The following is a 16,868-nucleotide window of genomic DNA, read 5'->3' on the forward strand; positions in this document are numbered from 1 at the left end:
TTCTGTCCCTTTTCCCAGCAATACTGTGGCCATTTTGAGACAGGGCAGCCAGAACTAGGCACAGTATTTCAAATCCAGCTGCCCCTGCAGATCTATAAAAGGGCTTTACGATATTGGCCATCCTGTTTCCTAATAAGCCTTATCACAGAACTTGACATTCTCATCGCTGCAGAGCACTAAATTGACATTTTCATTGAGCCAGCCACTACAGCCCCAAGCTCTCTTTCCTGGTAAGGCACGGCCAGCCTAGACCCGTCAGCGTATCTTTGAAATTAGGATCCATCTTTCACGTCATTGGACATAATTTGACACAGAACTTGATTTGCCACGTTGTCAACCCACTCACCCTGCATTGTGGAACTCCCTGCCTCAGGTAAGTTTACTCAAGAGTCTTTGGCAAACAGGGTTGCCAACCTCCAGGTACTAGCTGGAGATCTCCGGCTATTACAACTGATCTCTAGCTGATGGAGTTCACCTGGAGAAAATGGCTGCTTTGCCAATTGGACTCCATGGCATTGAAGTCCCTCCCCTCCCCAAACCCCGCCCTCCTCAGGCTCCGCCCCAAAAACCTCCTGCTGGTAGTGAAGAGGGATCTGGCAACCCTATTGGCAAAGGACTCTGCCAAAGGCTTTTGCAAAGGCTGAGTATATAACATCTACCAGATCACCCTTTTTTATATATATGTTAACCTTCCCAAAGAACTCTGTAAGTTGGGGAGACAAGACTTCCCTTAGGAGAAGCTACACTGATTCCTCCTTGGAACAAATTAAAAAGCCCTTTTCCTAATACCCCTGTGGAACCCACTGCTTACTTTCTTCTGTTATGAAAAGTGTTGATTTGCTCCCTGCTTCCGTTCAGTTAACAAGTTTCTAGTTTACAAGAGGACATGACGTCTTACTCCAAGACCAGCTAACAAGAGCAAATCCAGAAGATGCATACCAAATGGTGATGGGTTTTCTTGGGGGAAAACAAGGCTGTGATCCTGGTGTGTAGCAAAAGAAAGATTTAAATTGCCGTCAGTGGTTTGGTCTTGCTTTTAGCAGCTAATCCAAAATGCCACAGGTTTTTCAAACACCTAGCACTCTTCCCCCACCCTGAAAAAAAACCCTGCTGGTTCTGCAAACAGGCGCAAATCCATAATTATTCTCACGAACCATTCCGATATTGTTTTCTGGCATACAGAGTGTTTGGCAGTTCTCAACTCATTTATCCTCACAACCACTACACTTTATTTATTTAGAAAAATTATCTGCTACCACTCCAAAGACCTGCAAAATGGCAAGTTTCCCACACACAATCAATGAGCTTCAGGGCTCATCAGGATTTGTATTTGGGTCTCGCACTTCCGATGCTCCATCCACTACAATGCACAGGCTCTCGAAGAAGAAGAGTTGGTTTTTATACCCTGCTTTTCTCTACTGTAAGGAGTTTCAAAGTGGCTTACAATCACAGTCCCTTCCTCTTCCCACAGCAGACACCTCGTGAGGTAGGTGGGGCTGAGAGAGTTTGGAGAGAGTCGTGACTAGCTCAAGGTCAACCAACAGGCTTCATGTGGGGAGGAGTGGGGAATCAAACTCGGTTCACCAGATTAGAATCCGCCGCTCATGTGGAGGAGGGGGGAATCAAACCCAGTTCTCCAGATTAGATAGGGTTGCCAACCTCCAGTTAGTAGCTGGAGATTTCCTGCTATTACAACTGATCTCCAACCAATAGAGATCAGTTCACCTGGAGAAAATGGCTGCTTTGGCAATTGGACTCTATGGCATTGAAGCCCCTCCCCTCCTCAAACCCCGCCCTCTTCAGGCTCTGCCCCAAAAAAACCCCGCCGGTGGCGAAGAGAGACCTGGCAACCCTAAGATTAGAGTCTGCCGCTCTTAACCACAACACCACGTTGGCTCTTGACACAACATCTTGACACAACATTGTATTGCAAGTGCTTAAAACGCTATAGGGAATCTTGACCAAATTTTTGTTCTCTCCTGAATTCCCTTTATCTTGTACCCAAACATTTTCTAACAGACAGAATGCTCAAATTCCAGCCTGCCGCAAGCATGGCACAACGAGCTGAGCAACCGATGCCAATTCCTGCAAATTTTCACAACAGGCAAGTTCCTAGTCCTTATGGATTAGCAGAGAAGGAATCAAAAGGCCATGCTTTCCACTCTTGTGTTTCAAAGGAAGCCTCTCCACCCTCTGCCACTCACAAACCACCCTCCGCAATTCCAGAAGCAGCAAGTCCAGTCAGCCTTCCCCCCCCCTCCACTTCTAGAGTCGCCCTCTGCACCAAAATAAAGAACACATTGTAAGAAAGTAATTCTAGAGGGGTAGCTGTGCCCGTCTGTCGCAGCAAAATTAAACAGTCTAGTAGCACCTTAAAAGCTAACAAAATTGATTGCGGCATACATCAGAGCACACTGCACTCTATGCATCTGATGAAGGAAGCGCTGACTCACTAAAACCTGTGCCGGAATAAATTTTTGTTAGTCTTTATGGTGCCACTCGGCTCCTGTTTAATCTTTTGAGAAAATGACATCTTAATTGTGTCAGAACGTACAGTATTTTATTAGAAGGTACTGTGCTGGCAATGTCTTGAATTCAAATTGCGGTTTGCAGTTATGGTGCATCTCATTTTTCCCATGAGTATTTCTCAAATAAAGGAATAGTTCCTTGAAATACAGAACAGGTGGCAACATACCTGCCTCATTTCCTCTGAGGCTGCCTCTGCATGGAGGGAATTCTTTGTGTAGCTCTCGCTGCTGCAAAAGCAGAGGCCTTTGCAGCTGCAACAGAGCAACCTCACAATAATTTCTCCCATGTTTTACTTGTCTCTGCCCATTGCCGTTTCCATCTCTTCCTTGGAGGACTTTTTTTGGCTTTCAAAAAAACTGTCAGTCGCTAAATGCAATAATATTATAGCAGTCTCCTCCCATGATCTACTAGCTCCTCTGAATTCTCAGCTTTCTTTAAAAACAAAACAAACCCCATGGCTCTAACATTTTTCATTTCGGAGATATAAGAGGAAAGGTGTGCCTCTGCAAGGGCAAGGACTAGGAACATACTCTTGTTTAAAAATGGAAACTGGGAATGCAGAGGAGCTACTTGATGGTGGCAAGAGATAATGCTATAGCATTATAATGCTATAGCAAAATGTCAGTTGATTTTATGTCTATGTTGTGTTTACATGAATATGTTGGTTTGGCAGGCTATTGCAAGGCCTTATATATGTTATTGATTTTAGTCTGTAATAAATATATACATATTTTGTATTGATGTAACCTGTACATTATATAACATTTGCCCTTGGAAGTTGATTTCTTTCTTGACCTTTGGGTACTTAATTCTGTTGTTTTTAGGGTTACGTAAGTTCCCCCCCCCCTTTGTTGTTGGCAAGGAAAATGGTGCCGGCATGGGCAGAACCTGAAAAAATGCATGCCTTCCCATATATACATGGTGCGCAAAAGGCTCTGATAGCAATATTTCCAAAAAGGTTGCATTAAACCAGGTTTGGGAAAGGTTGCAGCAAAGCAGGGGGGAAACAAAGAAAGTGGATGACTATGGGACAACATTCAGTGGACCCTCCATTAGCCCCACCCACTCCAGTTTGGACGCCAAACTGGGGGGAAATCTCTATGTGGAAACACCCTGAGATCAACTGATGATGAGGGTTGCCAAGTTCCTCTTTGACGCCGGTGGGAGGTTTGGGGGCCTAAGGAGGGTGGGGTTTGGGGAGGGGAGGGACTTCAATGCCATAGAGCCCAATGGCCAAAGCAGCCATTTTTCTCCAGGGGAACTGATCTCTATGGGCTGGAGATCAGTTGTAATAGAAGGAGATCTCCAGCTAGTACCTGGAGGTTGGCAACCCTACTGATGAAGGACATAGTATACCAGAGTGACTTAAGGGGAGGGAAGACAAGTATGGGAGAAATTATAAAATTTATAAAAATATGAATGGTTTGGAGAAAGAGGGTAGATAGAATGCTTTTTCCTGCCTCTCTTATATTATCTAGAAGTTGGGATCATCCAGTACATTGACTGGCAGAAATGGTGGAATGGTTAGTGTGTCAAATTCTCCAGGGGAACTGATCTCTATCGGCTGGAGATCAGTTGTAATAGAAGGAGATCTCCAGCTACTACCTGGAGGTTGGCAACCCTATTGCTTGGTGACCTTCAAACTGATACTGTCTCTCATCCTAACCTACCTCACAGGAGTGTTGTGAAGATAATACAGAGGCGGGGAAAGTGTCAAAAGCGGCTTTGGGGCCCCAGTGGGTACAGTAAAGATCCAAATAAATAAAGAGGTAGGACAGGCCAAAAAGGAAGCATTTCTTCACCTCACACACAATTCGTCAGTGGAATTTGCTCCCAAAGGAGATCAGTTATGGGGCTTTGATGGGATTAAGAAGGGTTTAGCCCAGTTCCATCAACAGCCATTTGCCACAGAGCTAAATAGAACCTCCTTGATCAGAGGCAATCTACCTGTGAATACCAACTGCTCGGGGAGGGGCAAACAGAAAGAGAGGTCTCTTGCCTTCGTGCCCTGCACGTGGTCTTCCTGGAAGCCTCCGGCTGACCACTCTGGCAAAGAGGGTGCTGGACAAGATGGCCCTTGGTTCTGATTCAGCAGGGCTCTTCTTATGTTCAACAGCTGACAGCAGATGCACTGGAGAAAAGGGGACTGTTCAGTAAATAGCTCCAGGGGGCTTCTCCTTGACAGACCCACATCCCCTTCCATCAACCATCCCTAATCACACCCATGGTTGCCCTCTTTCTTTTCTAGCATAGATCTCGTACCTTCCTCAGGCCCTCCCTAGCGCTCCAACCTCATGCTGGTGTAAGCAGCATCGGTGGAATTTCTACCTGCTGCTCGGCTGTTAGTGGGACAGAAAGCCGGCTGGATAATTACTCTAGTAATTCCACTCAGGAGCCAGCCACTGATCCACACCTCTCCTCTTGGCCCTGTGCTATTCCTTGCAAAAAGAGATACAAACTCCACGAAGGCTCAAATGCCGGCTTCAGGAGGGGCCGTGGCTCAGTGGTAGAGCCTCTACTTGGCATGCAGAAGGCCCCAGGTTCAATCCCCGGCATCTCCAGTTAAAAGGACCAGGCAAGCAGGTGATGTGAAAGACCCCTGCCTGAGACCCTGGAGAGCCACTGCCAGTCTGAGTAGACAAAACTGACTTGGATGGACCAAGGGTCTGATTCAGTATAAGGCAGCTTCCTGTGTTCAGAATTCAGCAGGCAAGCTTGCATGGGCACCAAACAAAGTTCCATTGATTTACATTACTGGCTTTGAGCAGAGATGTTGGGTTTCCTTGGCAAGAAGTTAGCAAAACAACCTCCACCACATACATACACCTCCCCCAGGTCATCCGCCAATCTTCTAGAAAAGATATATATATATACGTATATATTTTTCAAAACATACAATGGAATTGGTTCTTGTAGGTTATCCGGGCTGTGTGACCGTGGTCTTGGTATTTTCTTTCCTGACGTTTCGCCAGCAGCTGTGGCAGGCATCTTCAGAGGACTGATGCCTGCCACAGCTGCTGGCGAAACGTCAGGAAAGAAAATACCAAGACCATGGTCACACAGCCCGGATAACCTACAAGAACCAATGAACTCTGACTGTGAAAGCCTTCGACAATACAATGGAATATTTTGTTGGATCGTGTGAAAGGATGTAAGCTTTTGAGTTTCACTGAACTCTTCAACAGAGTCACGCAAAAATTTTAGTGGGACCTGAAAGCTCACATTCTCCTTCATCAACTTGTTCTGCCATTTGACTTTACACACCACCTCCTATTCTTTGGCCCCACAGAGTATACGTCAATATCTTTCGAACTCTACAACCAACCCACGGGCAGCTTTAGAAATGTAAATCAGCTTAGCTATGACCAAGAAAACTTGGAGAATCAGATACATTGCTGATATGACATCCTCTCTCCCTTGACCTGTCACACAGAAATGGCCTCATTTGACTGAATCAAATGGTTGCAAGCCAAGAATGCAGAAATCCCTGGTATCTCCAGCTTTATCCCAGTCTGCAGGAAAGAGACTTGGGCTCAGTGGTAGATCCCCTGCTTTGCATACAGAAGGTCCCAGGCCGGATCCCTGCCATCTCCAGTTTAAAGGAGCAAGTTGCAGGTGATGCAAAAGACCTCTGAGACCTTAGAGAGCCACTGCCAGTCAGAATAGACAAGACTGCCCTTGATAAACCGATGGTCTGACTCAGTATAAAGCAGCTTTAAGTATCCATTAGGGGTTCTAGCTGTCTGGAGAAAAATGTACTGTTCCTTTAATAGAGGACTGATTTGTTGTTATTTGCCAGGTGATGTTATTTACCCCTGTGCCCTGAAAAGCTTCAATTGCCCATTTCTACTCATTAAACTTGTGTTAAAGGGACAGGGCATTTTTCTTCAGGCCTGTTGGCAACCCTAGTATTCAATATGTAATGCACCCTTGCACTGGCTTGCACGATCTCACTGTGTTTTTTGGGGCCTAGTGATGATCAGTGAGGCACAGTCAACCTTTTGGTGGTGGGGCTCACGTGATCAAACTGTTACTTTAAATTTTAAATAAAAGCGAACTCCCCCTCACACAGAAAACTAGCATGTCATGGAGCATGCTGGCTTGGCTTCCCTTGCAATATGAAACAACTCCAACAGTGCAACTAGCGTGGCCAGCTCCGGATTGGGGAATACCTGGAGATTTGGGGAGTGGAGTCTGAGGAGGGCGGGGTTTGGAGAGGGGAGGGACTTCAATGGGGTATAATGCCATAGAGTCCACCTTCCAAAGCGGCCGTTTTCTCCAGGGGAAAGGATCTCTGTCGCCTGGAAATCAATTCTAATAGAGGGAGATCTCCATCCACCCCCTGGAGGTTGGCAACCCTAAGTGCAACCCTATGCAAAATGACTCAACTGAAATCGATGCCCTCACATTAGGGTTGCCAGGTGCCCGCTGGTGGCGGGCAAACCCCCGGTAATGTGCCCCTCTGTCCGCCAACCAGCTGAGGGCCGGAGGGCACGTGTGCGCTGATGCGGCACTTCCGGTTTGAGTGGTCTAAGGCTCCTTGCGAGGCGGCACTTCTGGTTGTAAACCGGAAGTGCCACGTTGGTGTGCGCGCACACACAAGATGTACACACAAACCTCCCACCGAAGGTGAGTGGGGACCTGGCAACCCTACCTCGCATGGGATTGCACTGAGACAGGTTTACCATTGCAGCCAGACAAAGGCCCCTTTCCCACCCATAAACCTTACTACCCAACAACGTGAAGCAAGGGCTTCGAGAAGCGTATTCTACAGAAGTGACTTTTTAACAATCATTTGCATTTTAAAAATGATTTGGCTGGAATGCATTTAAAAATTGTTTGCATTTTAAAAATTATTTGCATTTATTTTTGCATTTAATTTCCGGTTGCCTGTTAAGTACAAACTAAGGGGGAGAGGTCTTGCGACTTTTTCTTATGACTTTTTACTTCAGGCACAAAAACTGCCTAATGAAAAGCAAGATCTTTTCTTTCCTTCTGCACCCGGGAAATCGGGGAAGAGGGGGGAAGCTTGGAGGCAAGCCATGTTTTACATCCTAAAGTGCTCTTGGCGCGATAATGAAAGGAATCATAGTTTAAGAAAATACTGGATCGTTGTCATGTTTCGGATCCATTTGGCCTGGGGTTCAAACAGGAAAGTTGGCATCTCAGCTTTTAAAGCTGGCATCTCAGCTTTTAAACGCCCCCCCCCCAGCTCAGCACAAAACGCAGAGATGCTCACCACATCACATTTCCCAGTGCGCACGTTGTTCCCAAAAAAGTATCGTGGATGTATTGACTTGTGACTAATGAGCTTTGTAAACGACAGATCCTGCTGAGCTGACATAACCACTCTTGTGACTTTCTTGGAGTTAGTTAAACATATGTGTAAATTAAAGGCCTGCCTACACATTGGAGCTGTGTTTCAAGCTGACTTGCACATTTCAATCGCCATCCCCAGCCAAAATGAAGTTTAAATGTGCGCGGGTCCGATTGTCCCTTGATACGCTGCCTTGCCCTTGCCTCACTGTCGGTATTTAGACTGGAAACTCCTCAGGGCAGAGATTTGACATATGAAATTCCATAAAACCACAGTCATGGATGGCATTATAATTTTAGAAATGGCTTGAAACACGGTTGCTCATCATAATTCCTCACAGAGAATGTTAGGGACTGTGGTTTTGCAAGAATACAGCATATTCTGATTAGGGGAACATGAGGTTCGTCACAGATCTACAGTTCTCAGAGGTTTGAGGCCAGCAGCCAACGGCACATTAGCCAGTGATGTTACCATGAAGATGCACATCGCCTGTCTTAGAGGACTACTCAGCTGTTTCTGCTGCTTTGCCACTATTCCCGCTACCACAGGTGGAAAGTCTGGCACATGTAGAAACTGATCTGCTCCCATTTCTTCCCTCCCTCTGGCATTTTGCTCCCCTTGCTTCTTCCTCCCTCCTCTTCTTCTGTTCTCTTTTCTAGACACCACTGTCTAGTATTAGATTGTATGCTCTCTGGGGCAGGGATCTGCCTCTTGCTTCCATCACTCTGTGAAGCCCCATCCGTGCCCACAATGATGCAACAAAAACAAACCAACAAATAGGCCCGTTTGCCATGTCCATTCTGCTAATCCACGCTGGGATGCTTTTGCAAGCCCTGGGCAGCAGTATTTTGTGCAGGTTTCCATCCAGGCAAGAGGCAATTGTTTTCCCCACATAGGGAGGTTCCAAAGGAAGTCACACACCCAGAGCGGATCCATGCACAGAAGAGAGGAAGGAGGACAGTTAAGCTAGGGTTGCCAACCTCCAGGTGGTGGCTGGAGATCTCCTGCTATTACATCTGATCTCCAGCCGATAGAGATCAGTTCACCGGGAGAAAATGGCCGCTTTGGCAACTGGACTCTATGGCATTGAAGTCCCTCCCCTCCTCAAACCCCGCCCTCCTCAGGCTCCGCCCCAAAAATCTCCAGGTATTTCCCAACCCGGAGCTGGCAACCCTAAGTTAAGCAGACCTTAAACTAGCTTAGATGTGCAGTGTGATCATGCATTTAGGGCCAAATTAGACGGGACATGCAGGCTGGTGTAACTTTCTCCTCTTTTCTTTCTTCATGAAAAGCTGCCTCAAGAAGCTGTAAAGCTGACAGGGCCGGTGGGGCTGAACTCTTTCTCTGCAGCCCACTTTTCTGTTCATTGTCTTCCCTGAGCCCCGGGGAAACAGCAATGGAAGAGGGGGGAAGGCTCTGAACAGAAATACAGCTGGCAGAGAAAGGGCAAAGTTTCTCTTCAACACCTGCCATTCTTCCCTTGCCAGTGGTAGCTTCCACAGGCTGCTTTTCATTTGAGAAAAGGGAGGAAGGTACACGTATCTGCATGTAATGTTAGCCCCTGACCCTCCAATGTTACAGTGTCAAGACAGCGGCGCATATTCCTGGAGCACTCCTGTGTATAGCTTCATGTGAGGGGGGCTAGTTCTCAGAAACAGGAAGTCCGGTGCAAGAAAGAAAAGGCAAAAAAAGAAGCCGGCGTTTTGAATTCCGTCCTGCCGCTGCCTGCGCGCACAGCAATACAGAGAAAGGGTTGGAAAAGCGCATGCATTCGTTTTCAACAAAAGCGTGGAGGGGAAAAATTGGAAGTACTGACCTTAAAGCTCCAGTAGTTGGGTTGCTAACAAACACAAAGAAAGAAAGAAAAAAGAAAAGAAAAAACAAAAACAAAAAACAAAAAAATACCATTAAGATCCTGTTTTGAGAAAACAGTTGACTTTAAACGGTGTGAGAAGTGACTGCTTGGCTTTGTTTGTTTAAAGTCCCTTCCCAATGGTTTTTTTTCTTCAAACAAAAGCAATGGATTTGCCAAAATAAAGAGGGATGGTCAATGGGAATTATACGGCAAGGCTTTCAAACAGGTCGACGTGGTGGCAGAGATGTATGGCTTCACTGCAAGGAAGGAAATTTTTTTAAAAAACACAGCAGCACAGAAGCATCAGGGTCTCATAGGGGAAGGCGGTGGGCAATCGGCACACCGATGAATAAATGAAAGTTTTCTGTCAAGAAAACAAAAAGGGAAAGAAACAACCACAACCCGATTTTGCACCCACAAAATGTCATGCAAATTAGGAAACTTGATAGATGTATTTGCTTGTTTTGCATAATTTATGCCACTGCCAAGATGTTTAAGTCTTCAAAGCAGAGCCTACGCCAGATACCGGTTTCCAGCCTGAAATCTGAGCATGTTGAATGTGGTCCTGGCAGGGCTGCGTCTGACAGGAACGCCGTAGAGATAATCACGTCCCTCGAGGAATACAGGCTTCGGATATACTCATAAAGAAAGAGCGCATCAAGAAGACCTCAGGGCCCAAAGAGAAGGAGTGTGCATTGAGCACATGTCGATCATCAGACAGGCTGGTCAGTAGCGCATGATCTCATCACCACTGGTCTGCTTTGCTACAGCGGAGAGAGCCACACTGCATTTGTGGACATCAGAAAAGATAGGGTAGGTTGCCAGCAGCCAGATCCAAGTTGAGAAACTCCTGGAGATTTGGGGATGGAGCCTAGAGAGGGCAGAGATCTCAGTGAGTTTTGGCAGCTCCGAGTTGGGAAATACCTGGAGATTTTGGGGGCGGAGTCTGAGGAGGGTGGTGTTTGTTGAGGGGAGGTACTTCAATGGGGTATAATGCCATAGAGTTCACCTTCCAAAGCGGTCATTTTTCTCCAGGTGAACTGCTCTCTATCGGCTGGAGATCAGTTGTAATAGTGGGAGACCTCCAGCTATCACCTGGAGGTTGGCAGCCCTAATAGAGGCCCACCCTCCAAAGCAGCCATTTTCTCCAGGGGAACTGATCTCTGTAGTCTGGAGATGAGCTGTAATTCCGGGGGATCCCCAGGTCCCACCTGGAGGCTGGCACCCCCAGCTCTTGGGTTTGCATAACAGTGAGATGCAGTGCACAACAGACGGCTGAGATGATGAGTGAGTGCATAGGCTTGTTAGGGTTCCCAACTCCAAGTTAGGAAATTCCTGGAGATTTGGAGGTAGAGCCTGAGGAGGGTGGGGTTAAGGGAAGGGAGGGCGCTCAATGGGGTATAATTAGGGTTGCCAACCTCCAGGTACTAGCTGGAGATCTCCTGCTATTACAACTGATCTCCAGCTGATAGAGATCAGTTCCCCTGGAGAAAATGGCTGCTTTGGCAATTGGACTCTATGGCATTGAAGTCCCTCCCCTCCCCAAACCCCGCCCTCCTTGGGCTCCGCCCCAAAAATCTCCTGCTGGTGGCAAAGAGGGATCTGGCAACCTTAAGTATAATGCCATGGAGTTCACCCTCCAAAGCAACTATTTGCTCTCAGGAAACTGATCTCTGAATCTGGAGAGCAGCTGTAATTCCAGGAGATCTCCAGGCTCCTCCAGGAGGTTGGCAACCCTAAAGCTTGCTGCTTTGTGCCATTGTTTTTTTTAAAGTAATAATCATAGCATTTATATAGCACTTTAAACCGTTCAAGGCACTAACCCTTATTAGTGCTTGAGTCACAGGTCCCCCACCTTTTATGGCAGACCTCCTAGCTAGTGGTTCCACATTAACATACCACACCCTCATTAGCCCATTATCTTGATTCTTACAGGACAATGATTTGCACATTACCTTTAATACTTTGCAGGACAATGACTCACCTCAAACCCAACCCCCTTCTGACTATATATTACTCTTCCTACACACTTGACACTGAGAGACACTGTCCTTCAGTGTTACTCCTCTGAAGATGCCTGCCACAGCTGCTGGCGAAACGTCAGGAAAGAAAATACCAAGACCACGGTTACACAGCCCGGATAACCTTCAACAGGGGTCGGCAAACCGCGACTCGCAAGCCGCATGCGGCTCTTTGGCCCGTTGAGTGCGGCTCTCCGAACTTGGTTCGGAGCCCCTGCTCTCGCACCCACTCACGCCGGCAGCCAGGCTGCGGAGCCGGCGCGCCTGAGAGAGAGAGAGCAAGCGAGCGTGAGAGAGCAGGTGAGCGGGCGCTCTGTCTCTCCCCCCCCCCCCGCCGCCGTGGAGAATGGTCAGGTCCCCCTTTCCCTTGCCCTCAATGGTTGGGAGGCTAAAGCCTCCCCTCCCCTCTAGCCGCGCAATTGCTGGGTGGGCGGCTGGGCGGTTCCTGGCCCGCCCGCCCGCCTATCAGCTGTTGGGTGGGGCGGGCTTCCTTTGGCGGTGCGTCACCGGCAGTGGCGCTGGGCTGCGGCGCCCCAACTTCTGCGGCGCCGACTCCGTTCCCCCGTCGTCTTCTGGGCCTGCGGGTCCCTGTAGGGAAGAGGCACACTTTGGAGCCAGCAGGGGCTTGTCTGGTAAGTGGAGGGTGGCGGGAAAGCCCCGGGGCGCGGATGGGCCCCCCGACCCAGGACACACGTAATGGTTCAACTCGGGATCGTCTGCTGAAGCTGGAGGGTGGGAGATTCAAAACTGATAAAAGGAAGTATTTCTTCACACAACACATGGTTAAATGGTGGGACCCCCTACCCCAGGAGGTGGTGATGGCTGCCAACTTGGAGGGCTTTAAGAGGGGAGTGGACCTGTTCATGGAGGAGAGGGCTATCCATGGCTACTAATCAAAATGGATACTAGTCATGATGCATGCCTATTCTCTCCAGGATCAGAGGAGCAGGCCTATTATATCAGGTGCTATGGAACACAGGCAGGACAATGATCCTGCACTGGTCTTGCTGGTGGGCTTCCTGGAGGCACCTGGTTGGCCACTGTGGGAACAGACTGCTGGACTTGATAGGCCTTGGTCTCATCCAGCACCGCCTTTCTTATGTTCTCATGTGTTTACTGCGTCTGTGAATCTAGAGAAAAGTTTGCTCACATTGTTCACATTAAGTGTTTGTCAGTCATTGTCATTATTTAATTTTATGGATACCTTACTTACTTTTTTCCCTCCTCAGAGGCCATGTCTACCCACTGGTTTTCTTGGTGGTAGACCTGGACTCCGAGGAGGGGAAAAAGTCCCCCTTCAGAGGCCAGGTCTACCAATTGGCTTCTATGGGCCTCCGGAGGCCAGGTCTACCAATAGGCTTTTATGGCGGTAGACCAGGCCTCCAGATGAGGACTCTGGACGGGGAGGGGGAAATGGCAGGGACTTACAATTTAATTTTTATCAATAAATAAGATCACTATTAAGTATGATATCAAATGTTATTCAGTGTACCTATAGTTTAATTAAAACTTTAATTAAAGTTTATTAAGTTAATAAACAGTGTACCTACCTATATAGTTTAAGTTTAAGAAATTTGGCTCTCAAAAGAAATCTCAATCGTTGTACTGTTGATATTTGGCTCTTTTGACAAATGAGTTTGCCGACCCCTGACCTACAAGAACCAACTCCTAGCTACTCTTTTTTGAAAGCGATGGGGGGGGGGGGTCAAGACCGGTCGGGCTCAAGGGCTTGTGGATGGCATTCATTTAGCATTTATTTATTTAAATATTTATATCTTGCTTTTCTCCCCAATGGGGAAACCGTAGTGGCTTACAACATAGTTCTCCCTTCCTCCATTTTATTGTTGCAACAACGGCCCTGTGGGACAGGTTGGGCTGAGAGTGACTGGCCCAAGGTCCCTCAACGTGCTTCTGAGCAGAGTGAACTTGTTTGTAAATCTTTACATGGGGCGGCAGGATGGAAAAATAAATGTTTCGACTGATACGTTATGCTAGACGTGAAAAGCAGGCTAAAAGCGGTACAGGGTTCTCTGGGTTTGTAGAATTTGGGAGCCTGCAATGATTTTGGGATTGGGATTAGCTAGGATTTCTTCTCACCCTAGAGTGTGTGTGACTAGCTGAGAGTGTGTGACTAGCCCAAGGTCACCCAGCTGGCTTCATGTGTAGGAGTGGAGAAACAAATCCAGTTCACCAGATTAGCCTCTGCCGCTCATCTGGAGGAGTGGGGGATCAAACCCGGTTCTCCAGATCAGAGTCTACAGCTCCAAACCACCACTCTTAACCGCTACACCACGCTGGCTCTCTAAAAAAAGAAAGGCAGAAAGACAGAAAGACAGAAAGACAGAAAGACAGAAAGAAAGAAAGAGAGAGAAAGAGAGAGAGAGAGAGAAAGAGAGAAAGAAAGAAAGAAAGAGAAAGAAAGAAAGAAAGAAAGAAAGAAAGAGAGAGAGAAAGAGAGAAAGAGAGAGAGAGAGAGAAAGAGAGAGAGAAAGAAAGAAAGAAAGAAAAAGAAAGAAAGAAAGAAAGAAAGAAAGAAAGAAAGAAAGAAAGAAAGAAAGAAAGAAAGAAAGAAAGAAAGAAAGAAAGAAAGAAAGAAAGAAGAAGTGGAAGGGATCCCACAAGCAAACCAACTCAGTTAACCTTCGAGGATATTTAGCATCCACTGCTCCGAAAGCAATGTGCGTCCCACATGGTATATGCTTCTTCAGTTATAGCTACTAAGACTTTGACCTTTCCAGGAGGATACCAAACTAATCATCCAAAAAGAGAGTTCTGTAACAGAAGGAAGGAAAAGGCCAGCTGTGCACATCTTCAAAGCCTTCCTAATCTCTGAATTGATGCTTACATTCAGAATAAGACTGCACAGTCCTTCGGAACTGTAGCGCTTCAGAATGCAGGTGGGGGAACTGCATGCTTGATTCCCCTGAAGCGGCAAAAGAGAACCCCTGCATGGATAAAAACTAGCAAGACAGGGAGAAGGCTTAACCAGAACCCATCTGCCTTTCATGCTAATTTTCTGTGGGCAGATAATTTTTGACACGGGAGACTAGGGTTTCCAGGTCCCTCTTCGCCACCAGTGGGAAGTTTTTGGGGTGGAGCCTGAGAAGGGCGGGGTTTGGGGAGGGACTTAGTATAGGTTTGCCAACTGCCAGGTAGTAGCAGCAGGAGATCTCCTGCTAATTCAACTGATCTCCAGCTGAGAGAGATCAGATCACCTGGAGAAAAATGGCCGCTTTGGCAATTGAACTCTATGGCATTGAAGTCCCTCCCCTCCCCAAACCCTGCCCTCTTCAGGCTCCGCCCCAAAATCTCCCACCGGTTGTGAAGAGGGACCTGGCAACCCTAACTTAGTGCCATAGAGTCCAATGGCCAAAGTGGCCATTTTCTCCAGGTGAACTGATCTCTTTTGGCTGGAGATCAGTTGTAATAGCAGCTAGTACCCGGAGGTTGGCAACCCTATTCATGACTCGGTACTGCAGGGATCCCCCCACTTTGTTGAGCTCATGGGAAGTTTGAGAACCGGAAGTGGGCCCCAAATGGGGTTTCCAGCTCTGGGCTGGGAAATACCTGGAGATTTTGGGGGTGGAGCCTGGGGAGGGCGGAGTTTGGGGAGGGACCTCATCAAGGTACAGTGCCATAGAGTCCACCTTCCAAAGCAGCCATTTTCTCCAGAAGAACTGATCTCTGTCATCTGGAGATCAATACTAATACCAGGAGATCTCCAGGCCTCACCTGGAGGTTGGCAACCCTAGCCCCACACCACTGGTCCAATCACAAAATATAGGGAGGGTCTAAAAAAGTTTGGGAAATTCCAATTCAAGCATCCGCATATGATGGAGGCGGGTGTTTCGGAATGGATGCCCCCTGCAGACACAAAGGCCAGACTCTTCTGAAGCACCTCCTGCTTCAACAAGGTGGAAGTTTTCAAAGCAGCTATGTGCTTTTTAACTCTCTTTTAATGTCACAGCAGTGGTACATACGCCGCGGCTCACAGAGAGCCACGTTGGCAAGGACCATCAACTGGAAGAGCCGTTTGATTACGGCCCTTTGCCCCACCTCACCACATCCACACATACAATAAGATATAAGCGTTAATAGTAAATTAACTATCTCTTTTTTAAGTACCACTGAGCATGTACGGTGATCTCTCCCCACCCCTGCTGAACCTTCGCCAGTCCTTGTGTATCTGGAGTGAGAGGAAGAGCTAGCAAGTCAGACTCATGACACAAAGCCATGTGCAAGGTCTCAGGTTCTCAAGAACTCTTTATTAGGGCTGGATGTTAGAGGAGAAAATGTTTCCTCGTGCTATGAGTTCCCATCAAGTTAAATTCTAGTCTTGCAAGAGACAACCCCTCTTGGTGCTACATGCGATCCACCCGCCAACCACAACCCCCACTGGCCAATCACCTTGCCCACTTTCCTGAAAAATGGGGTGGGTGCCACATTGGGGAATGGTACTCAGAAGAGCCACCTGTGATATATCAAAGAGCCACATGTGGCTCCCCAGTCACTGAGTATCACCGTTTTAGAGGAAATGAGGTGAGCCCCCCCCCCAATAAAGTCTGTTATTTGATCCTCAAGCTATTTTGAGAAATACAGTATTAAATGGCAGATTATTTTTTTTAGGCCCACGAGTTTGTTTTCTCAATACCTTCACACTTGTTTTCTTTGCCCCGTGTCACATGAGGCTGCCAGAGGAGTGTGTTAGTTCGCACACAGGTCCCTAGAAAAGATATCAACTTGTTTGCATCCTGGATAGTAGTGGAGATAGTGCTTTGTTTGCACCAGGTTGCATTCCTGGAGGTGCAGGCCATTTCTGCGGCTGCGGGGAACATGCCCAAATTCTCCCACATTGCCAGCAGCTGTTGGAGGGCATATTCATGCTGCCTCAAGCTATGGCTTGAGGTAAGCTACATGCGGTTCAGTAGTGGTGGGAAGAGTGACTGAACCCCAGGTTTAACCCGCTTGTGTGTGCGTAAAGTGCGGTCAAGTCGCAGCCAACCTCTGGCAACCCAGTAGGGTTTTCAAGGCAAGAGGTGGTTTGCCGTTGTTTTCCTCTGCATAATGTCCCTGGTATTCCTTGGTGGTCTCCCATCCAAGTACTAACCAGGACTGACCCTGCTTAGCTTCTGAGATCTGACAAGAT

The 16,868-nt window shown here is 47.5% G+C and overlaps 1 protein-coding gene across 8 annotated transcripts in view; it reads right to left on the bottom strand.

Moving 5' to 3' along the window:
• Nucleotides 1-16,868, bottom strand: part of SRCIN1 (SRC kinase signaling inhibitor 1) — a 321,558-nt gene that overhangs the window by 114,064 nt on the left and 190,626 nt on the right. For 7 of the 8 annotated variants that reach the window (XM_056864754.1, XM_056864749.1, XM_056864755.1 and 4 more), the window contains one exon: nucleotides 9,663-9,686. The exons of the other annotated variant lie outside the window; for it this stretch is intronic. In XM_056864754.1, the coding sequence (XP_056720732.1) occupies nucleotides 9,663-9,686 (24 nt within the window). The remainder of the gene's footprint in view (nucleotides 1-9,662; nucleotides 9,687-16,868) is intronic. 8 annotated transcript variants of the gene reach the window in all.

The sequence above is a fragment of the Euleptes europaea genome, chromosome 18, assembly GCF_029931775.1.
Source record: "Euleptes europaea isolate rEulEur1 chromosome 18, rEulEur1.hap1, whole genome shotgun sequence".
Lineage (NCBI taxonomy): Eukaryota > Metazoa > Chordata > Lepidosauria > Squamata > Sphaerodactylidae > Euleptes > Euleptes europaea.